We start from the raw sequence: 22,487 nt of genomic DNA, 5'->3' as shown, positions 1-22,487 counted from the left end.
CTGGTGAAAGAAAGTATATAAAGTTGAACTTACCTCTGCAATGTTTAATATCAGTTTGGATGCCTTCAGGATTTCTGCCGAATACTTAATGTTCTTAAAACTAAAGCACATTAAACCTTTGAATACATTTGTTTCCATGAACACACAAGGAAGACAAAACAGTGAAAAAAAGTTCTTTAAACATTTAATCCAAAACGATGTCATTTCTTTCTAACACTCAGTAAATTAAGTTGCTTTTTATATATTTTGTTAGATTTGAAAAAAGTGGTGAAGATAAAATGCTGAACACACAACTTGAATGGTGCAAATAAAATTGTCCAGAATATTGTACAGCACTGAGGAAGTTCGGCAGTTTAAGAGAGCTGAAGATGCATCTTTAGCAGTTAAAACTTATCTAAAAACAAGATATTCACTGCACATACAAACCTAAAGCACTTGAAATCTTGATTATAATAAACCTCACGCGAATCCTGAAGTTTTGCTCCTATAGGTTTTTTTGTACTGAAATTGCTAGAACGCTGTGACCTCTAGTCCAGTTTCTCCTCCTGGAAATAGTCGGCGTCATTCAGGTAGTCTTCAAACATATCAAATTTCTGAAAGAAGAGGGTAAATAGTCTTAGTGCAGCTCCTGTAAATTCAAAACCTTTTGGGAGTTTTTGAAAAGTAAGAGAACATGAGCACCAGCAATGCTTTAAGAGACATTTCCGTTATATCTGCAACAGTATATCGGTATCGGGGTTCCTCAAGTCCACTGACAGTCCAGCCCGGTTTGTTCAGTTTATCCTTAGCAGAGCTAATTACTGCTCTGTACTCTGAACAACTCATTGGTTATCAGTGATGACCAGAAACAAAAGCACTGTCAAACACGGCATTCTCAGCGATGTAACTCATCTTCAGTTAAATTCCACCACAAACACATCTGAACAAGGGGAGCTCAAACTCCTGAAACTCGATAGTTTTCTACCTCTGCCTTCTGTTTAAAACCGGTTAAATTCAAGTTTAAATATGCCTAACTCAACCAAATGTATCTGGGGTACCACGACATTTACATATTACTTGGGCAGCTGTATGGTTCAGCTGGAACCGAAAACTGAAGGTTTTCGAACTGTGAAACACTCTACGGTGAAAAACAGGTGGAAAGACGGCCGAGTCTAAGTAAAAGAGTTTGGGTTGGCGTGACCAGGCCTGGGAAACCACCTTGCAAAACAGACCAGAGCCAACCAGTAAGAGACGCTCTGAATTGTCACCCCTGTTCTGTGGCGACTGTTAACTTCAGGTCACTGCTGTTACGACAGTCTAGTCCGAGTATCCGAGCGGACGCACCTCTTTAATCCAGCCTCGCTCGTGCAGCTGCCGGAAGACCCTGCTGACCGTGTCCTTCACCGGCTCGTCCGGAGGCCTCTCCTGCTCCTGCAGGGCCGTGCAGCACATCCTGGACAGGTGGTACTTAAAGTGCTGCAGGTGATGGTAGACTCGCGTGCGCTGGGCGCAGACACTACCCACGTGCAAGTCCTGCGGGAGGAAGCGGAGAGGTGACGCGGGCACAGGCCTCCGAGACAAGTTCCTACACACCTCTGAACCAAGCAGCAAGCTGCTCCTCTGCTTTCCACTGTCTTCAGTTTAACACAGCGTCAGTGCGGGAACGTTTTCACCAGCCTTTTCAGGAAGAGGTGGCCCTAGACCTCATTGCTTGTGATGGCCAACTTGGACGCTTCCTGCAATTCCCACGGCCTTTCTAGGTCTGGACACATCGCATTTGTGATCACCCGGGTTCCACACGTGCCGGGATGGTGGCTGTCTTCACAGCCAGCGGAGCAGGCAGCCGGCAGAGGCATCACGCTGAAATCATGGTTAACACGGCCACTTTTCTTGGGTCTCTCTTTTCCACGTCTCACATGGAATAACACTTCTTGCACTCGGCATGTCTTTCCATCTGTGACTCAAGTCCAGGGTGCACAGCTCCCCCTCCACCCCCACTCCCCCGGCCGCAGGATCGAGGCTCCACCGCAGGGGGGCCTACCTGCGTGTCGCTCGCCATGAAGCTGTCGCTGCGCAGCGTCCTGCTGTCGTACAGCTGGCCCGACAGCCGCACGGTGAACTTGCTGTGCCGGTGCATCTCGCAGGCCTCGCACGGCCGCCCGCGCAGGCCCGTCAGGAAGATCTTCACCGTGGGGTAGCACTCCACCCGCTCCTGCGTCACAAAGCGCACGGCGCTAGCGAGCGCGGCCGCCCCCTCCCCTCCCTCACCGTGTCTGCTGGTCTCGTTAAAAGTTCTTTTAAGAAAGGGGGCAGTTGCACACTCTAAAACACCCTGGTCCGCGTTATGATTTACGTGCCCCACTGAAAGGGAAGACTGCTGGACGGGGAATGCGGGGAATTACTCCGCGCACAAATTTAGCAGACGGAAAAAAAAATGTTTAACGAGGTGCTTTGTGAAGCTCGTTCGGCGCCGGTGAGGAGGGCGAGAGACGGCACCTTGTAGCGATCCCTCCAGCGGCTCCTCTGCTTCAAGTTCTCCAGGCGTGGGAGCACGAACCTCTGATCGAAGTAGTACAGCGAGTTCATCATCTCCTTGGCGTACTTCTTCCTGCGGCTGCCGTCTGCTCGGGTTTTCAAACAGAGCGGCGCTCAGCAAAAGGCAGAAAGCGTGCCCCCACCCACACAGGCCAACAGGCTTCAATAAGGAACCGGCCCGGCCCAGTGGACACTTTTACTGTAGTTCACAAAACCTGCATTGCAGGTGTGTCTAGCCAATCAATTTCCTTTGTTTAGACTGTAGTAACTGCACCCCAGAAGACCAGGGGAGGTCTCCTGCAGCACCAGGACTCCCCTCAGCCTTGACAAGGCTGTGGCCCAGCTCGTCCCCCACAGCCCCAGGGATCTGCAGGGTTACTGGGGATCAGTACGAGTGCGGTACCCCAGCAATTGGCAGGTCTCAAGGCTGCCCAGCCCTGTTCTGGGGTCAATCAACACAGAGGGGTTTTGTTTTTGTTTTTTAAACGCATGATCAACATCTACTCCTGCACAGGATTCATACAAAATGAGAAGCCTTACCATAGAGAGACTTGAGAAAAGACTCGTCCAAGGAGTTAATCAACAGCGCCTTGACCACCACCTGGAAGTGGCTGTAGTGGCTGCCTGAAGAGACTGGACAGAGAAAACCCCCAAAACACACTGAGGTTACAACGGAAAGGCGCGAGTTCACACAGCGACCAGCTCGAGCCCCAGCTACCCCGTCAATCAAGCCAGTGCTGCTGAGCTGGTTCTCATCAGAATATAAACACTGCTGTCCAGGTGCTCCAGCGTGATTTCGTGGACAGGCTGACTGCTTCCTCTCCTTCACCTGTAGTAACTCAGTGTCTCAGGAGGAGTGTCTATTGCGCTGCTTTCTCGACTAGCTCGCAACATGGGAAAGCTACTTCAATGCCATTTAATGAAGTCAGCATACAAGAAAATAAATAAGGCCTAGTGTACATTATAAGCTAAAAGTCGTTAAAACGTACCAAACACTGTTGGTTGCAATACTAGTTTTTTTTTATTTCTTCAAGCCTGTCGGTATGTATAGCCCATCTATAATGACTGAGGTCTGCTCTTCCTGATCACGTGGCTGTCAGGGAGACCCCTCTCTGTCCCTCCCCTGGTCCGTACAGGAGCGACCCCCACCCCCCGTATCCCACAAGCCTCCGCTCTGCCCGGGGCAGCCGATAATCCACCGATCTCTTTTTTTCTGGGAAATCGGGGCGACTGCTGTCCCGGCCGAGTGGAGGGGGGCGCCCCGACTCACACAGCGAGAGGTGGTGAGAGAGGAATGCTTTCTCGGGGGGCTCCCTGTCCGTCTCTCCGGGGCTCGCGTCGTCGGGCTCCTCTGGTTGCTCCTCGTCGGCTACGATGAAATCTTTGAGGCTGTCATCGTCCTCCTCGGTGCCGCTGTCCGTCTCTGCGGCGAGGGCCGGCTCCTCTTCCTCGCTGGAGTCCTGGCAGCGAAGGGGCACAGAGGTTCTGTATCGAACAGACGTGCGTGACAACACACTCCGAACGCCGAGCGCCACTTATTGTCCACCTTTATTCCATAAATCTGTTCTAAAGCTGTCTTTCATCTAAAGAGTCACTGTCACAGTTACAGTGATCTATGTAGATCTTATAATTACTTGGTAAAGTAACATATTTCCTCAGCCACCATTTCCCCCCAGCTATTCGTAAAAAAAGTAATCCCTTACACAAGCTACTTGTCAACTGTGACTGATTTTTTAAAAGTAACTTTCCCCAATACTGAGCTCCTGCGTGTAGCCGTCAGGCACAACTCAGAGACTCTGATCAGCCCAGGCCGGACGACTTTAGAAGCTGGGAGTGAGGTGAACATGCAAGAGACATGCAAGCTCCACATGCAAGGCCCGAGACCCAGGAGCTGCCTGATCGCCCTTGCGCGGTGTCGGGTGTGATTGCGCAGCTTGATCACCTCCAGGGCGGTGTGCTTGAAGCTTGAGCTCCGGGCTCTCCTCCGCTCGGACAGCTCCCGCAGCGCCGCCTGCCTCTCCCTCCTCCTCTCACTCGCACCCGGCCCGGGCGCCGAGCCGCCCCCCTGCCGCTCGCCGGAGGAGGACTCCGACTCGTCCCTGTAGAAGCTGAACCGCTTTTTCGCGACCACTCTCCGGACGGGCCGGGCGTCCTCCTCGCTGTCCGGCGAGCTGCTGTCCGCAAGCACGGCGCTGGGCTGCCTTTTGCGGCGGGCCCTGGCCACCACGCCCTCCTCGTCGCCCTCCTCCCCCCCGGCCGGGACCGGGACCGGGACCGGGACCGCCGCCGCGCCCTCCTGCTCCCCCGGCGCGCTGCTGTCCGAGTCCGTGTCGGCGGCGGTCGGACCCGAGCCGTCGCTGCTCCCGCTGTCGTGCAGGTGCGACAGGAAGCCGAGCCGGGTCCGCCTGCGGTCCACCCGCGACGCCCTGGGGGTTTCACCGGACCGGGTCCTCCGGCGCGTTTCGTAGGTTTTTCTGGTGGTCCCGCTCTCCATCGTGCGACGCCTGCCGATAAAAGACACCGGAGCCAAGAACAGCTGTCATTACAGATTGAGGCAGTCTTGTCTCCCAGTCTTGCTCGTTTTAGAAGGCTGGGCTGACCACTCGCGAGTAGCTATGATGCTCGATACCACGGACAGCGCGTTTCCTATTGAATCGTCCCTGGCCGACGGGAGTCTTGCATTGAAGGAGAGCGGAGCAGGGTGAGACCGAGGGGATGGCGGTTGAGGGTAGCTTTCAAATGAGCAAGGCAGCCTAGCGGGATCCTGAGACGAATCCGGCGGGTCTTGCAAGGGGAGTGAGCCCCCCCCCTGCCCCCTGCCCCCTGCCCAAACACCCTCTACCCACTCAGCTGGGTCTTGCGCTCACGGCGGCGGAGAGAGGGGCGGCAGGCATGAGCTGGACCCAGTGCAGACACCCGGGTTTATTTCAATCTGATTACTATCCGTTTGCGATTACTGTCGCTCCTTAAACTTGATCCGTCTTGTTTAAATTAGCGTAGAGCCGATGCATCACCACTTTAATCATCACATAAAGGAGTCTTTCGCTTTACTGTGTACATTTACGTTACTGTATACTGTAGTACATTACACCACAGTACAGGGATGAGCTTGATTATATGCCAATTTATTCGCGAACGTGGAGACCCTACAGTACATTTTGCGCCGCTTTGTGAGGGACTAAATCAACACGACCCTCCATCTCCAGACGGCCGCAGCTCATTCACGCCCCATGCGTGCGCCCTGCTCCCGGTGCCTTCAGCTGCGCGATACCAACCAGATTATCTCAGCGAGCTCACACCGACACTTCCATCGATGTCTCAGTCAAAGAGTCCGAGCGCAGGCTTTGGACGAAGCAGGGCTTTGGACGAAAACGTCCATAACACCGCCTTCGCCTATGGATACTTCGCGCGCTACGCAGGTTTTTATTTCGAAAAACGAAAACCCTACTTCCTCGTAAACATGCCATAGAAACTACAAACACAACAAACACTTTCAACAGGGGGAGGGAAAGAAGTCACAGTGTCACCTGGTGGCCGGTGGGAGGTACCATATTTTGGAATCGGAAGGAAGTAATCTTCGTGTTACAGTAATAATTAATAATAATTGCTTACACTTTTCTGGACACTCCAGCAGCATCCACCTGTTCTCTTCCCTCTCCTGTTTACTTAGTAGTTTTTAATATTGTGTCATGCCTGGTAGTCTTAATGTAAATATATTTAAACACAACCACATAAAGAATTATAAGCATGTAATGAAGAAAACAGATTTATATCTGGACTCTGAACCATTCGGTACTTCATAATGCTATGAGCTGCTTTTTTTGCTGTTATTCTCAGTAACGAAACGTTGGCTGGCTAAAATGTATTTATTCATACAAACAGCTGGATCTTTTAACTTGTCAGTCTGAACAGACAGATAACAACGCGAAGCAATACATTAATGTTATGAAAGAATTTCCCAAGTTTGGGATCATAAAGATCTTCTAATGTGCAGCCCACACGCGTCAAGACAGTACAGTCAAGTGTCGAACAGGCAGCGGTAACAGTTTCTGGTCAGAGAAATGTGTGTAATGATAAAAAGGACCACTGTGAGGTGCTAAAAACGACAGGTGTTCTCCACGGTACTAGTGGTCCGACAGGAGGACAAATTCTACCTCTAGAGATAAAAATCACATTTTCCCCTTTGCATTAAAACCCCACTAAAATTCCAAACCAACAATTTTGTGATGTTACACCAATTCGCTTGCTACGTTTGCACACGTAAACTTTCACGCTTTGAAAAATCCAGTAACTTTTTCTTTTTTCTCTACAGCAGGAAAAAAATTTTGAAAAGTCCATTGGTTTAGGAGAAAAAGTCACCTGTAAAAAGACACAATGTGAAAACTAAACAGTAGCGAAAAAGTGTAAACACACACATAATATGTGCAACACTAGCAAATCAAAATATTTTATTATAAGAAATCCAAACACACCTCTAGCAAAATGAATAACTGCATATGCTCTTATCTTTATAGGTTGTATTGTTATTGTAAGGAACATTATTTGATCTTGTCAGAGTGCTCCTATGACCAAAAGTGTACTGTCCCATCAGAACCTCCTGAGAAAAGATATTCCCCTCTGTGGCTGAACACAACACTTTGCACAGCGTCTTCGTGTCCCACTAAACTGGTCACTTGGGAAGAAGCCAGGTCCAGGAGCTTGACCGACCCGTCGTTGCTGGCGACAGCCACCGTGCGGCCCGAGGGACTGAAGGCCGTCTGATTGCCCGGGTGGGGGCCGGTGTCGATGCTCAGCATCGCCGCCACCTTCCTCACGTCCCACAGCTTCACCACCCCGTAGGAATCGCAGGACACGACCGTGTCCCCCATCAGATTGAAGGTGGCGTGGTTACACGAGTGCAGGTGGCCGTAGAACGTCTGGGCGCACAGGCCGGTCCTGGCGTCCCAGAGGGAGAGGGTCTTGTCCGCGGAGCTGGTGAGCAGCGTGTTGGAAAACGGGAGGAAGACGACGCTGTTGACGGAGTCGACGTGGCCGCGCAGGGTGCAGCGGCACCTCTCGCTGTGCAGGTCCCAGACCTTGCTGGTGTTGTCCAGGGAGCAGGACGCGACGAAGTCCCCGCAGGTGTGGAAAGAGCAGCCCCAGGCGGCCCGGGCGTGCCCCTCGAGGGTCAGCACGCACTCGCCCCTGGAGAAGTCCCAGACCTTCACAGCCGTGTCCCCACTGGTGGTCGCCAGCTTGCCCCCGTCCGGGTGGAAGCAGCAGCCGGACAGCCAGTCGGCGTGCCCTTCGCCGGTCATGATGATCTCTCTGTTGGGGATCCCCCACATCTTCCAGAGCCGGTCGTCGCTGGCCGTCACCAGGATCTGCTTGCGGGGGTGCAGTGCCAGGCAGCTCACGGGCAGCTCATGGGCCTTCAGGGAACTCGTCAGCCTGAACCCTGACGCTTTAGCGGCCTGAGCTGCTTGCCCTTTGACCTGGGAAAGGTAAGGGTTAACGCGGGAATCCACAGGGAACTCAGAATCCTTGGGGTGTTTGCTGACTTTGGGGTGTTTGGTGGGATCTTTGGCAGAATCATACGGCGCGACTCCATCCACGGGCTGCCTGGGCTCTCTGTCTGGGCTCCGTTTAGATTGGCCGCGAAGGACACTTGTGTCCTTGCTGGACTTCTGAGTCATCGTCACTCTCCGAGGAAGAACGTCCCTTTCTGACTGCACGTTGCGCAGTGTGGCCTCCAGGCCAGCGATCTGGCCGACCGCCCTGTCTCTTTCCAAACCGATGAGCATTTTCTGCTTCAGGGCAGCCTGGTACTTGTCCTTCAGCTGCCTCAGTGCCGGCTCATACGAGGCGTAGTGCTTCTTGAGTCTTCTCAAGTCCTCGGTCAGCCGGTTCTTCTCCTGAACCACGCGCTTGTGCTGCATGCGGTGAAAATCCCTCTCCTTCTGGAGCTTCACCAGGGCTTCTCCGGCTTTGAAGGCCGCCTGTCTGTAACTCTCCCTCTCCTTCTCCAAGCTCTTGATCCGATTGCCCAGAAGCTGGTTGTGGGTGTACGCGTCGGGCACGAACCCCACCTGCTCTGCGTTCAGCAGGCCTCTCTGCTCCATTTCGTACCACTCCGTCTGGAAGCAGTCCAGGGTTTTCCTCATGCCCATCTTTATCAGGAAATTGCGGAGGAAGTCATCCACCACCTCTGGCTTCCGAGAGAGGGACTGCAGAGCTGAGGGGGTCTTGGGCACGGTCTGCGTGCCTTCTGTCTGTTCACGCAGGGCCTTCACTGCGGCTTCCAGGTCCTCCTCCCCCTCCGTGAGGCTCCACTCGTCGTCGGCGGCGACTTCTTCATACTGATAGTCGTCCTCAGAGTCCTCGGGTATCGAAACCTTCTCCAGATAGTACGGTCCGTCCTCCACGTCCAGCGACTGCCCTGCTCCGACGCCAGCCATCCCGATTCTCCCCTTCCGGCTCGGAGGCACGAGCGGCGCAGTTTGTTTGCCGTTGCTGGGAGACCCGGCTCGAGCCCGTTACGAGGGGAGACCTTCACATCCCGCGAGATTATACGAGTTTTGGTCCGGGACGTGCCGGGGGGGGGGAAGGGTGGAAGTGAAACAAAAACATTTAAAATGTAGAAATTGAGAAGAATACGCAAAGAGTTCATTTACAAACTTGAGTGAGACGTTATTTACATGTGGCGTATGGATCACACCAACTGTCACCCGAGGTCGACAAGGTTTTCCGTTTTGGATATAAAGACAGCGAGGCGAACGCTGCTTCGGCGGGTGCGTGTCAATAAAGTTGCTCGGGTTTGAAGAGAGGTGGGGGGGTGAATTTGTCAACATGGCGGATCACCAAGAGACATCCTATGTATCGCGTCCGAAAACCTTGGACCCGGTGGAGTATTTCGCCCTGTCTCCGGCCCAGAGGAAGGCCGAGGAGGAGCGGGCCGCGCTGAGGGCCCGGCTGAAGAGGCAGTACCAGCTGCAGCTGAACGACCCCAGCCGGACGCAGCGCATTGTAAGCGGGCTGGGGACGGGTCGAGGAGCTGCAGGCAGTGACAGCGCTCCTGCTCGGGTCCCTGCTGTGCAGCGCAGCGCTTTCTTTCCTTTTGTTTTTTTTTTTACAAATTCAGACTTGGCTTCGTGCGCCGCAGCCCCTGGGGATTTGACGAGTCTTTCTCCTTGCTTTCTGCCATGAGGTTTGGCTTCCGTGCCGGGCTGTCGCGATGCCTGGCGCGGCGCAGTGACCTTGAGGCTCCGCTGGTCTGTCGTGCTCGCCGTGTTGGTGCGGGACTGAGCCGGGAGAGCCCCACGGCGGAGTCCCCTTCTTTGTCACCATGTTGGTATTTACGCTGATGCCCCAATTTGGTTTAAAGTAGTTAAAGCAAACGGCCCGATGGCATCTCTTGTGATGAACGGGAGCTTCCGTCGTTTAAAACGCTTGTTGTGCTTCACCGCTGCTGCCGTCGGTGTTTAAAATGTTTCTTGTTACAGGGAAGGTGTTGGCTAGTCTCATTGTATTTTGCGTTGCGATCCTTACAATCCAAAATACAACATGTAAGAGCATACGTGCTAGGCGATTTATTGGCTGTATGGTAATTCCTATTAATTTTGCGTGGTTCCTATTTAATTGTGACTAAAGCAATGCAGTGAGTGAGACGTTCAGTGGCGCCGAGTCAACTCATTGAACTTGTTCAGAATCGATATGTGAAACACGAACCAGTAGGAATGTCAATCAAGGGGGAGTACACTGGAAACTAAAATGGAGGCGTTCTGTGCACAGAGGGTTGTGGGAGTGTGGAACGAGCTCCTCAGCCACGTTGTCAAAGCTGACCCCCCCTGGCTTCCGAGACCCTCAGATCCATTAGTATTAGCCACAGAGATAGATACAGATGGATCGGCTAACTCTCTTCTTGTTAAAAACCGTTAGATTCAGTGCTCTTCTGTGGCCAGTGCACTGTGATGTGGAGATGTCTGTTAATCTCTGAACAAAAGTTGTGCTGCTGTGAGAATGAACTTCTGAAATATTAGCCGGTAGCAGTCCATTCATCATGTAGCAGTCTGCACTTTGGCTGCTGGCACATTATCCAAGTGGGGGCTGCACACTGGGGGTGGTGGAGGGGAGTCCCCATTATCTGTAAAGCGCTTTGAATGGAGTGTCCAGGAAAGCGCTATATAAGCATAAGGGTGAGTTAGAGTGTACACTTTACAGTGTGTTATGAAACTGATCACAAGGCACAAAGCCAGGTGATGTCAGTGCCGACTGATCCCTTACAGAATTGATTGCAGCTTTGAAGGAATTATTGAAAGTGTCTTTGCTTCCACTTTGTCGCGCAGATTTTCCTTCTTACAGGCTCCGCCCATGTTGGAAATAGTTCAGACTGAGATTTCAAGCTTTTTTCTTTCTGCCTTGTAGGAGGACCCAGCTCTGACGCGTTGGACCTATGCCCGCACTATCAACGTGCCCGCTAACGTCCGACCCACCCCCAAGACCTCCCTGCTGGGGCTGCTGTTGGGGGCGGGACCCCTTGTGTTCTGGTACTTTGTCCTCAAGAAAAGCAGGGTGAGTTCAAAAAGCCTTCAGTCTCTGCTATGGCTTGAGCCTTAATCTCAAAGATTGGTTCCTTTTTCATCAGATCGATTTAAAGTTTAAAACTGTGAATCCCAAGTTCTGTTTCATTGCCACTAGGTAATACGATCTGTTGTGTAGCTATTGATTGGTAGAGATGTATAGTGTTTAACCTCATACAGTTGTTGCCTATAACATCTAAACAGAATTTTCAAAGAAGGGTGATAATAAAATGCCTTCTGTCCTTTTCTTTAGGACCGTAAAGAGAGGTTGATACAGGAGGGGAAACTGGACCGCCGATATCATCTTTCTTATTGATTTGATGGAGATGCTATTGAACAGCAAGTTGATCTTTAATGCAAATAGTGTAATATAGAGTAATATGAACCTGTACTCAGCGAGCTGTAAAATAAATGATTGTGGAGCCTTTAATACATGCTGTCTTTTAAAACGTAGAGGAACAAACGTCCAGTGTTGTGCATTTGATGCATAGTGGTAAAACTGTGATCTCAGTGGTGATGGACAATATAAAAGCAAATTGACTTCCTTAAAAATTGTCATGTTACATCTTACTTAAACTCAAGGAGAAGGTATGTTGTGATGAAACCTAAGAAATAATTTAAGAGTCACATGAGAGAGAGGTCAGATTGTAATTAAAAGGAAAGTGAATCAATAAACATGTTTTTCTAAGATGCACCGGCTTTATGTATAGCATATCCTTTACAATGATGAAAAGGTATGGAGGCATTTAAACGCAAAGATAAATATCTGTTACAAAGGCATGTTAGTGCCACTTCCCTGTCCAGCTAATGCACTTAATGATACTGCTCAATACATGTTTTTCCAGTTTTATTGATTTTTTTTTTAAAGTAAACTTTAATCTTCCATCGACCTTTTATTTGTGGGGCATTAGGGATTCCTGCAGGGTCTTCAGTCTTCCCCTGAAACAAGAGGAAAGTCTCCATTGTTTTTTTTTTTTTACTGTTAAATCGGTGAGTCACACAAGTCCTTAAGCATCCAAAGCGTGAACAAGCATAATACTGTAAAAGGAAGCTTTATTTAATATACTTGGATCCAGATTTCATTTACCTGCCTGATGCTCAATCTAGCTTTCCCTTCACTGGAGATCTGTTTTTCCAAAACAGTGGGAGGCTTCCAGCGAGCATTAGGTTTAGATGGGTCGAGATTTTCGATCCAGACCTTATCTCTGTCCTGTATTATCTACTATTAAACACTGATCGTATACTGGATAATGTTTTTTTTTTTAGTAGGGGACTATAGGCTTGAAAGGTGGAACTACCATAGGTAACTGAAGAGTTCCCAAATAGAGAAAGGTATTATATAGATAGTGTTCACATATATCAGGAATTATTTGCGGGTTTTTTTTCCCTATCCCGTGTTCAGTAACTGTATCTGTCACTTCTGTCATAAAGGGTGTTGAAGCCCGTGAGGACTGGCACACAGTGGAAACTGGGGCTTTGTCTACAGTTTACCTGCTGTCTTTATGTGCTGCTTGGTTTCCAGTTGGGGTTGAAATGGCTCTTTAGCGGCTCCCAGCATTTGTAGTAGTTCTTATCCAGGCGGTTACAGGTGTCCAGGCCCCACTTTGTGACTGCCATGCTGAAGGACGACTCAAACATAAACGCCTGAGAACACAGGAGTGACAGGATCGATCTTGACACTGTGAACCGAGGAGCTCAGGTGAGGGGGAGCAGGGGGAGCTAACTCTGCACTCTGCGTTTTAGGTTTTAATCAGAATTCAAAAGCACTCTTGCACCAAACTGACAGTACGGAAGACAGACCGTTTGCACTATCATGCAAAGATCATTTCAAAAGAAATGCAAAGCAAACATTGTTGATCTTCTAGTCCTTATTGTGCTCCAAGGCCTGCTGAACAGAACAGCTTTTACCATAGTGCCTTCAGCCACTCGCTCAGGCTTCAAGTCAGCTGTGCTTGCTTTCTCAAAGCACTCAAAATCTGGGCCGTGTGGGGTCATCATGCTGTGAAGACTGCCCCCTCCTGGCTGGAAGCCTTCCTCCTTGGCCTCGTAGTAGCCTTTGATCAAGCCCATGAACTCACTCATGCAGTTCCCTAAGACAAAGCGCAAGTAGTTCATTTGATGGTAAGTGAATATTCCAAGTCAATTCATTACCAGCCTCTTAAGAAAGAAGAATAGAGCTGAACGTCAAAAAGCTATTCTTTTGCACTATTATGAAAACTAACTCAAGACTTTAATTAAGCGCTCAATCATTTAAAAGCCTTTCAAGAACTGCCTGAAAACTATTACACATGAAAACTACGAGACAGATGTGAGGCTTCTTGGCCAGGTGTGGTGACTTGGCCACCTGGCTGGTGACCTTAAAGACTGCCTTTAAGAACGGCTTCCCTCTTTTATCTGGACTGTTCCACTGGCTGTTGAAGCAGAGCATGTCATTCGCTGGGCTACTCTGTGATTTGCTCTCAGGCGGGCCATCTTCAGTCATGCTGATACCAGCCTGTCCGGCTCCAGTTCTCGAGTGGAGCACGGCTGTATCTTTCACCATTCTTGCATTAGTTAGAATCATTGCCTTTTAAGTGCCTGGTTAATAATATTCTCATTCGGCTCCGTTCAGCAAATATCAGACACTTTGCACCTGATGGGCTTGTAAAATCACGTAGCTTAAGTCAAGTAGTTTGCTATCCCAAGTAAGCAACACTCAACAATAGTTATTAAATCTGTCTAAAAGTGTAAAATGTTTGTGCCAGTAGAGTTGTTGCTGTCGGCAAGTCATAGGCCCACTGCTGGGCAGGGGGCAGGCAGTAGGAATACAGGACCCTTGCCGACTGAGAGGTTGTAAACGTGCGACTGGTAAGTCAGAACACTGATCTGCTCCTGGCCAAACCTGCACTCTCCCCCCCCAGCCCGGATCTTACTGTGATAATAGGGGGGCCTGAAAGTGTGGTCCGCCACGCCCCAGCGGGGGGGGAAGATGACGAAGTCGGCAACAGCCACGCCCGGGCGGGTCGACTTCGCCGTCAGCACGGTGAAGATGGAGGGGTCCTGCGAGACAGTGGAGAGGACAGTCGGATCGAAAGACTCCCGCGTCACGTACCGGTATGTCAGAGCAGCTGGGCCTGCAGCACCCCACTGCTCGAGCAGAGCTCCTGCGGCTCAGCCCGGAGCCATCAGACTGTCCCCACTGACACCCGTGTGTTCGTGCTCGTCTGGCAGGGTGTAGGGCAAGCTGACACAACCTGTCTGAATCCAGGCCACCAGGATCCAATTCCAGTCCATTTCATGTCATAGTGCCATTCAATTCTTCTACTATTCCTGGCATTCCATCCAGTTTAATACTCCCTTTATATTGTACACATCTGGAGGAGCACAGCACGACACAGTATCTTCTGCATTCGTTTGGTCAAGTTGGTTTTGTGTTCTTGCCACTTACCGCATGGTCGAAAGCGACGCAGTTGATCACCATGAAGTTCTCGAGGTTGTATTTGTACGGGGTGTAGTTTCCATGCCACGCCACAACATTGAATGGGGAAAAATCCTGCAGTAGGAAACAAGCACGCACATTCCATGAAATACAAACTAGTTACTAAAGGGAAGACAATGGGCACAATTAAGCATTCATTTCTGACTATGCCCATAACTATCTGCCCCAAAATCAAGCTACTCCTCCCACAAAGAAAACCAGACTACGACAGAGCTAGAATGACTAATGTTTCTCTCTAACCTGATCGTTACAACTGCAGCAATTTTATGTCACCACAAAGCACTGTTCAATAAAAGCTGTAAAATCAATTTTATTCATTACTTGCCAAAGACTGAAGCCCCACACTCCTGCACATGCGAAGCACACAGGGCTACACCCTACAGTGCTGCCAAGCTGACTCCCGAGCTGGGAGTCCCACAGCTTTAAACCGCCAGCCCAATGAGCCCAATACATCAGCCCAGCGAAGCAAAATAACAGGTTAATTTCAGCAATTCGGGGCTCAGCTGGAGAAAGTAACAGAAGACTCTTCCAGCCCCAAGCTCCGAGCGTGGGCAGCCTGTCCTTATCCCAGGAAAGCTGTGGAGCAGGAAGCAGGGTGAGAGACCTGCCTGGATTCTGCCCCAAGCAGTGCTTCCCGAAACTGGTTCACCGGGATCTTCCAATCACAGACAGGATGAGCTCCTCGGGTCGCTAAACCACCCAGCCAGCCCACTGGAGCCAGCGGCCTACTCCGCTGGTGGTCCCAGGTTTGGCTCTTGCTTTCTGTCTGAGGTGCACATTCTGGGCGGGAATAAGGCCTCCTGCTCTTGACCGCTACCGATTCTCGGCGGGTCCAGCAGCTATGCTTACCTGCTGAGCTGCGAACAGTTTTCCCTGGTACTTATTAATGACTGTATACCCGGCGGGCACCTTCCGGTCTTCATACCAGGCGACGGGCGCCAGGAAGTCCCGAGGGTTGGCCAAGCCATTGGCACCTGCAGAACACGTGGTGTGACAGTCTGGCACCCTCCACAACTTGCCCCGTTAGAGGAAATCTGCCGTCTAAAAACATCTGGCTTTTCATTTCTAGCGGAATTCCTGCAAAGTGCGTGATTTCAACCAGTTTGATGTCGGAGCTGCTGACTGCACGCTCCTCTTACCAGGATGACATGAGGACGGGCCTTGCACCCGGAGCACAGCCAGGAGACAAGAGATGCACCCCCAGAAGCTTCCAGGTCCAAAGGTTTTAAATACCAAAGCCTTTTTACCTACCAATAGGTCCGAGATCTGGCAGTTCAAAGTGGGCACCGAACACCTCCAGGACGTAGCCCCTTGTCTCCCCAAACACCTCCACACTGAAACGCATCCCTTGCTAGAAAAGCCATGAGAAACAGCACAGCGTCTGCAAACCTCAGGTCTCACATCCTGTAATTTCCTGTCATGTGTTTCACTGGCCAGCTAGCAGGGCAGAAATCATCTCCAACAAAACAAATGAAGGATCTCAATTAAATAGACTTGAAGGAAGCGGATGTTTTTGTGGATGTACTCTTTACCACAGTTTTCCGATGTTTTTATGGACCGTGTGTTTTGTAAGTGTTAATCTTATACTTTATCTGGGTAAAAGGTGTGGTGACCGATGTATTAGATGTGATTCCGCAGGGAGCTGTTTTTTTTTCATTCTTTGTGTAGCTGTTTGAAAACACTCTCCACTTCAAGCCAGTTAGTGATTTACCACATATTTTATACAACAGTGCCAATTTCAGAAAGGTGATAGAAAAAAGCCGAACATTGGTCATCCAATTCTAAATCTCAGTGGGCGTGTAGAGGAACAGAAACAACGTGAACAGGAATACGCTCCCCGTGTACAACAACCAACGCTGTTCCCGAAAAATAACATCTGGAAAATATTCCCGGTTCCTCTGGACTTTGACTCTTGGAACGTGTCAACGTATCAGGAGAAGACACGTGTTTCCACTTACCTGGATAACACAGATCTCATTTGGCTCCATCATCATCTTTCCAAATTCCGTTGTGATCAGGATTTTACCTTGCTGAGGAACTGGACAAAAAAATACATTTTTTTGGCACTGTGAATTCATTGTTCAGAGCACAACTAATGATCTTAAAGCAGTGCTTAGATAAACCCATCTACAGTGCACCCTGAGTTTTTTTTTACCAACACCCTGTATTTAACGTAGGGAGGGAGTGTGTCCAAAAACTTTTATAGTGCAAGTTACTGTATAAAACACATTTCTATAACACAGTAGAAACAAAACCCTCCTGTTACAGTAGTTTAGTATGGTAGTAGTATCTTACCGATTAGAAAATCCCCATCAGAATTATTGAAACACCTGAAAAAAAGTTACAGTTAATATTTGTGTACGCGAGAGGCAGGTGCTGTGGGAAGTACAGGACTTGTGCATACAAACAAGAAACATTGGGAAGCTGTGCAGCTCAAGAGAACAGCATTTTTAATAACTGTCCTGATCCGGAGCCTGGTCCAGCTTACACTGGGCGTACTACAGTGTACACCCTGGAAAGGACACCAGTTCAGACACACAGGGGATAATTTAGGGACACCGGTTAACCTAGACAGAATGTCCTTGGCCGGTGGGAGGAAGCTGGAACACCTGGAGAAAATCTACAAGGCCATGAGGAGCACATGCAAACTCCACACAGAAAGTGCTGCAGACCCGAATCAGACCGAGAACCCATGTCTTGCTGGAGGTGGAGCTTTAACTGACACGCCAACGTGCCACCCCAGTTTTGAACATGGGAGCGTCACATTTAAAAGGGGGCACTGAACACTGATCGCTGTCAAGATCAGTGAACCTTTCACCTGCCTTGGCCCAATTACATTGCAGGTACAGAATAGTGGAGCACATGGCACACCGACACTCACCTGTCAGTCATAGAGCTGTTGCAGGCGTAGACGTGAATCGCGATCCCGTTCCGGGTCCTGGTGTCCCCTGCTCCACACAGGGTGTGCAAGCCCTGAAAGGGGAAGGGGTGCAGCGATTGCACACTAGGTCGAGAACTGGATGAAATGCAGACTTGCAGGAAACTAAAACAGCACATCCACACTAGTATTTCGGCTCAACACTTGCCTCTGCGCTAGTAAACAGTGAATCACGCATAAGCCCTCTCTCCACCTGTTTAACCTGCTCACCACAGGGCAGCGTGGGCACCGTATTCAGAGTGGTCACCGTATCAACTGCGTCTCTCTGTGAAAAAGCTAACAGTTTCCCCGTGTGTCCATTATGATGCGGGCGGTTTGTACCGGTATTTGTGTCAGATGGGTACAAACACTCTGCCCTGTGTTGATAACATTAAAACAAACTGGGAGCTTGCAGACCCACCATCACAAAGTCCACCTTCTTCTCAGACACTTTGGGGATAGCGAATGGCTGCCAACGAAGCTGTGAAAAGATAAAAGGTTAGTTTTGAGACGTCGGGTATTCCTTCACGTCTCAGAAAAGCTGTAAACGAGGAGGCCGCTCGACCCACAGAGTCTGTTGCTGGTAGCTAATCGATCCAAGAATCTCATCCAGATGTTCCTTGAAAAACTCCAGGATATCAGTTCCTCAACAGCATGGCTGGGTAGCTTGTTCCAGTCTCCACAACCCTGTTTGTGTAAAAATATGCCTCCTGGTCTGAGGTCTTAAGCAGCTTGAAGACTACTGTTCCAAAGTAATGTATTTGAGTTTTGACTAGCTGTGCGTTTAGATCAAATGTTTGCAAAGCAGCATCTTAACTGCTGTTTCAGAACAAGGAGTATTTTTCTACACTATATATATATATCGGTATTGGTACTACTGAATAAAAGCCAACTAATCAATGGCATTGTGGGATTAAAGTCTTGCAAAGGAACGTATAGGAAGACTGATCAATGTACTCTTGCCTGTGGTGTCCGGAGTGGATTCGGAGCTACAACCTGCACTGCTGCCACTATTGTCTTTCCTGTCTGAGGCCAGCATGACTGAAGATCAGGTGTGGCCTTACCTGGTTGGGATCGGGCTCTACTTCGTCCCAGCTGTGGGTCAGGTGTCCCTGCTGCACGGACGCGAAGGGCTTGTGGCACACCGAAGGCAGGATCCGATACAGCCAGCTGCAAATACACAGACCTCAGCACACGTACTGCTGGTGCTGCTGCTGTAACGCTGTGTGTGGCTCTCGTGCTGGAGTGGCCTTCACTGGACACTTGGCATGAGACACATCCCAGAGGCATCTCCGAGCTGTCAAGTAATACCCTGCTGCCATTAGGCAAGACACGTCTTCTGCAGAGTCTCAGATCATCAGGAGAAATACTATACTGCACATTTCAATAACTGGATGAAACACCCACAAGGAACAAGGAAGGCAATACTGTAGATTGAAGAGACTTTTTCACACTGTTACACACAGTGTCCTGCAAATCAGCCCGATTTCATTAGCTTGTGAAATAACAAAAAAAGTAAACTGGGTTATAAAGTACCGAAGATTAAAGGTGAAAAAAATGAGAGTTAACGGTGTACAGCGAAGTTATCTTTTTTGGGAAACGGACAATGTGACGTCCGCATAATCATCTTGAAAGCCAGCAAATAAGCCCTGACACCCTTCAGTGGCGTACTGCATTTATCCCACTGCTTCTTGCCCCATAGGGGGTTCATTAAACAAAAAGGTTTGTCGCGCAGCAGGTACTCGGGTTGCTCAGATCATGGATATTGACTGAGTTTCTGAAAAAAGACCTCTTTTTGGAACAAGACTGTGCGGAAAGAGAAAGGTAATCAGGGCGATGCTCTTCCACGAGACACACGTTTGCGAGCCAGTCTCAGACGGTTACCTCCTCCTGTTGGCCGGCCGCGGGCAGGTGAAGGCAGACCCGGAGAGCTGCTCTGCGTACAGACCGTAGGGACAGGCCTGCGGGTTGTTCTGGGAAACAACAAGCCGAGAAAGAGTTTCCGACAGTGATGCTCTGCGCCAGGCTGCAAGGTCACACTCACAGAAACCTTACAGCTCTGACGGTCTGACTCAGAGCACTGAAAAGACTGTCATGTCTCACTATGACAAACCGTTTAGCTCAGGCAGAGGGGGGGCTGAGGCTGGGCCGTGGGCTCAGGCCTTCAGTCGTGCATTCAGTTCTGGGACAGAGAGCTTTCTGTGTGGAGTTTGCATGCTGTCCCTGTGTTCACACAGGTATCCCTAGAGCTTCACTGGTTTCCTCCCAGCTTTAAAGTCATGCTGGTTGGGGTCAGCGCTGTCCCTGCTTTGTCCCTGTGTCTCCGTGTCTGTCTGTCTGCGCAGGGTGTGACCAAGCCCTGCCCTCTGTGCTCTGGGCTGCTGTGACCTTCGGCAGGAATAAGCAGCTTACTGATAGCAGACAGACTGATAGGAGAATAAGAGACCAGGTAGAACAAAACCAAGAAAAGGCTCATTTTTACAAATACACATACAGATGATCCAGAAGCTATTTTGAAAAGCCATTTACACAAACATTTTACGCCCTCTGAATAAAACGTTTATGCACAACAGCTCTGGTGCATTAGAAAATCATATTTTATTCGCTGTAGAAGTTATTTTTTCCACTACACCCCATAATTTATGGATGCAGCATAATCCTCAGATTTCAGCAGATCAAAAGCTCTGCATGTGTTTGACTCTCCATTTTGAACAGCAGTGCGCAGGGTACGAAGTCTGGGGTACCTGTCCTTTTGGCAAAGCACCGGGACAGCGGGGATCTTCTGAGGCAAACTCATTCCCAAAGCCAGTCAGATACTAAAGGAAAAAGAGTGAAAGCCATTCAATGTTGTTCCATTACACCATACATGAGAAAAACAAGGAATTTAGGGGACATAAAAGTGCAAATCAAGATTCACATTGAAGTGAATGATCTGTAGTTTGAAACAGCGCTTTAGCTGTACTCAGCACAGGTATTAATATTGGCCACATTATGTTTCCTGTGTACTTGTGTACTTCAGTTAATCCACTGTTCTTCTGGTCTTTAATACTTCTGTTAACTGGCTGTCGGATAATATGAGATAAATGAAAGCTGGTGAGTTTATGTTACTATTTCCTAACGTGTAATTCTGTGAAAAAAGGCAGACTTTTTGAAAAGACGTCTGCAGAAAGAGCTTCATGATGAAGTCCTGTGTTCTAGGTTTCCATTTGCGTTATTACATGATTCGTACGTTAAGGTCTGCACGATTTCCTTCATTTTTTGGGGGGGAGGGTTGTGAAAAGCTCCGAGCAGAAGTTGTTTGACAGGCAGCCACGTCCCTCGTACCAGAGTGCTGTGAATCTGCAGTGGTTGAGTAAACCAGGGTATAGTGCTGAGTCACTGTTTGCCTGCAAAAGTCCATCTGGATGTAGTTCAGAGGAGGAATGTTTCAGTTTAAAGTTCCATCTGGAGTCGAGAGAACATACCGAGCTCTCTGCTGTATAGTGTGGTTCATATCCTGCCGTGCGCCGCAAATATTTGTCTATTATTAATATGCATCTAGATTCTTAACAGGCATCTGCTTTTAAAAAATATCTCATCTTTTTTTAGTGGGGCATACAATCTGTTCACTCGTTTCACTGACGAACCGACTGGACTGGATACAGGAATGAAGTTTACTCTGCAACCAACAGGCGGCAGTATACCCGGACATCAATGCATCCAGAGGCCACACCGAAGAAAATGCACAATTAATAAAGCTGATGAGAATTAATTAGTAGCACTTATAATGCAATAGTCGGTTAAAGGTCTGTAGTGCACTCCGCCCGTGGTGCTCAACGTATTAAAAATGAGAAATTTAACAGAAGTTATTTATGTCACAAAATAAGAACAAGTAATTTAAAAATATTTTTTTAAATGCATGAAAGACCATATACCGTTTAAATTATGTAAAATGTTCAAACAGCTTTGTAGCGTTACATAATTGGCGCAATTGGTTCGGTCGGTGGGCATTCCCGCAGTTAGTTGCACTTACTAAAGCGGGGTTTGTATCGCAGCGAGTTTTCAGCAGAATTACAAGCTTTTTAATAAATAATAAATTTCTGATTTGTTATCCTACTCCTCAGGTGTTTAACATTATTACTCCTTGTTTCGATTCGGAAATGTTATGTCTATTTTGCGGTTCAACTGTGTCTTAAGAAATCTGTTTAAAATGAAGTATTTCTAAGCCAGCACAGTAATGCGAAGACATAATAATAAAATAGTCTGTTCCCTGTAGCGGTCGCCAGCAGAAACAGGGAGAAGAACCTCACCTGGATGTTTGGTAAGGGATGGCTTTCAGCGGGGCAGATGTCGTTTCAGGCGATCTCATTGGTGCCTGCAGAACGCCCTCGACACTGAGCAAAACAGCACCCAACCCCCCTTCGCAAATTTACAGTCTTCAAGGCAAAAAGTCGATATTTTTTTTATTTTCGGTGCGTGCACGTTTTTCCCTTCCTCGGAAGAGCCGCAGAGAATGTGCGGTACTGTATAATACTACTTATGCATAAAGTTTGATCTATACGAAAAGTGTCCATCGATGTTGACATCAGAATAATCAAACCTACTTATTTTCTATGCAGAAAAAAACATTCGGTGTTACTTGTTAAAGATTAGTAAAAAGCTCCAAAATTGCTTCGAAAACCGTACCTGTAAGTCGGCCATTCTCTTCTCTTCGACTCTGTAGTTAAAGTATTTATTTTTGCAGACTAGCTCTGTTAACTTGGAAGTACTGAAGAAGCCTGTTGGACCGCTCACAGCTGCGAGCACGGAGCGCTCTGTAACTCAGTGAAAGGGTTTCCGAAAGGTTCCTGAAGTTTAAACTCTTGCTCAATGTGGTTTGAATTAAACTAGAACCCGGCTCTGACGCACCAAGTCTCTCACTGGAGGGAGTAATGGAGGGTGTCTGTGTTTCTGCTACAAAGTTGCCTACCCAAAGAAAAACTGCAAGAGTTTGACACCCCTAAACTGTAAAAACAAATTCACCTAACGTTGTTTTAAATGG

At 48.9% G+C, this 22,487-nt stretch overlaps 4 protein-coding genes across 5 annotated transcripts; 1 reads left to right on the top strand and 3 right to left on the bottom strand.

Moving 5' to 3' along the window:
- Positions 1-169: 169 nt before the first annotated feature.
- On the bottom strand, positions 170-5,990 carry ccdc82 (coiled-coil domain containing 82). Of its 2 annotated transcripts, XM_088921664.1 has the most exons (8): positions 5,790-5,990; positions 4,457-5,018; positions 3,785-3,974; positions 3,055-3,147; positions 2,476-2,600; positions 2,021-2,191; positions 1,324-1,512; positions 170-593 (listed from the first exon to the last, which is right to left on the bottom strand). In XM_088921664.1, exons 2-8 carry the CDS (start codon positions 5,006-5,008, stop codon positions 528-530), a joined length of 1,386 nt encoding a protein of 461 aa, XP_088777790.1. In that variant the 5' UTR covers positions 5,009-5,018; positions 5,790-5,990; the 3' UTR covers positions 170-527. The 2 variants fall into 2 exon arrangements, with proteins under 2 accessions (XP_088777790.1, XP_088777792.1); XM_088921666.1 differs by lacking the exon at positions 2,021-2,191.
- A 945-nt stretch (positions 5,991-6,935) lies between these two features.
- spag16 (sperm associated antigen 16) lies at positions 6,936-8,976 on the bottom strand. The gene has a single exon (XM_088920349.1). It carries the CDS (start codon positions 8,949-8,951, stop codon positions 7,077-7,079), a length of 1,875 nt encoding a protein of 624 aa, XP_088776475.1. The 5' UTR covers positions 8,952-8,976; the 3' UTR covers positions 6,936-7,076.
- Positions 8,977-9,100: 124 nt separating this feature from the next.
- ndufb4 (NADH:ubiquinone oxidoreductase subunit B4) lies at positions 9,101-11,764 on the top strand. Its single transcript, XM_088920352.1, has 3 exons — positions 9,101-9,519; positions 10,918-11,064; positions 11,326-11,764. The coding sequence occupies exons 1-3, from the start codon at positions 9,343-9,345 to the stop codon at positions 11,386-11,388; spliced, it is 387 nt and encodes a 128-aa protein (XP_088776478.1). The 5' UTR covers positions 9,101-9,342; the 3' UTR covers positions 11,389-11,764.
- A 138-nt stretch (positions 11,765-11,902) lies between these two features.
- Positions 11,903-22,283, bottom strand: hgd (homogentisate 1,2-dioxygenase). Its single transcript, XM_088920351.1, has 15 exons — positions 22,133-22,283; positions 20,212-20,283; positions 19,352-19,440; positions 18,532-18,637; positions 17,889-17,948; positions 17,432-17,523; positions 16,846-16,880; positions 16,509-16,588; positions 15,802-15,901; positions 15,400-15,524; positions 14,500-14,604; positions 13,985-14,111; positions 12,981-13,162; positions 12,564-12,716; positions 11,903-12,011 (listed from the first exon to the last, which is right to left on the bottom strand). The coding sequence occupies exons 1-14, from the start codon at positions 22,145-22,147 to the stop codon at positions 12,573-12,575; spliced, it is 1,332 nt and encodes a 443-aa protein (XP_088776477.1). The 5' UTR covers positions 22,148-22,283; the 3' UTR covers positions 11,903-12,011; positions 12,564-12,572.
- Between the last annotated feature and the right edge of the window lie 204 nt (positions 22,284-22,487).

This window comes from Atractosteus spatula, chromosome 7 (assembly GCF_055471065.1).
Source record: "Atractosteus spatula isolate fAtrSpa1 chromosome 7, fAtrSpa1.hap1, whole genome shotgun sequence".
NCBI classification, from domain to species: Eukaryota; Metazoa; Chordata; class Actinopteri; order Semionotiformes; family Lepisosteidae; genus Atractosteus; species Atractosteus spatula.
Note: the sequence above shows the minus strand (reverse complement) of the source record. Positions and strands in the feature narration are given on the sequence as shown.

Coding starts and splice junctions, on each gene's coding strand:
- ccdc82 (XM_088921664.1), bottom strand. CDS start 5,008: ATGGAGAGCGGGACCACCAGAAAAACCTACGAAACGCGCCGGAGGACC. Junction 3,975..4,456: donor TCAAGCACACCGCCCTGGAG/GTGATCAAGCTG, acceptor CTTCGCTGCCAG/GACTCCAGCGAGGAAGAGGA. Junction 594..1,323: donor AGCGAGGCTGGATTAAAGAG/GTGCGTCCGCTC, acceptor CTCTTCTTTCAG/AAATTTGATATGTTTGAAGA.
- spag16 (XM_088920349.1), bottom strand. CDS start 8,951: ATGGCTGGCGTCGGAGCAGGGCAGTCGCTGGACGTGGAGGACGGACCG.
- ndufb4 (XM_088920352.1), top strand. CDS start 9,343: ATGGCGGATCACCAAGAGACATCCTATGTATCGCGTCCGAAAACCTTG. Junction 9,520..10,917: donor CCAGCCGGACGCAGCGCATT/GTAAGCGGGCTG, acceptor TCTGCCTTGTAG/GAGGACCCAGCTCTGACGCG. Junction 11,065..11,325: donor TTGTCCTCAAGAAAAGCAGG/GTGAGTTCAAAA, acceptor CCTTTTCTTTAG/GACCGTAAAGAGAGGTTGAT.
- hgd (XM_088920351.1), bottom strand. Junction 17,949..18,531: donor TAGAGCCCGATCCCAACCAG/GTAAGGCCACAC, acceptor ATCTTTTCACAG/CTTCGTTGGCAGCCATTCGC. Junction 13,163..13,984: donor CAGGCCCCCCTATTATCACA/GTAAGATCCGGG, acceptor GCTTTGTCTTAG/GGAACTGCATGAGTGAGTTC.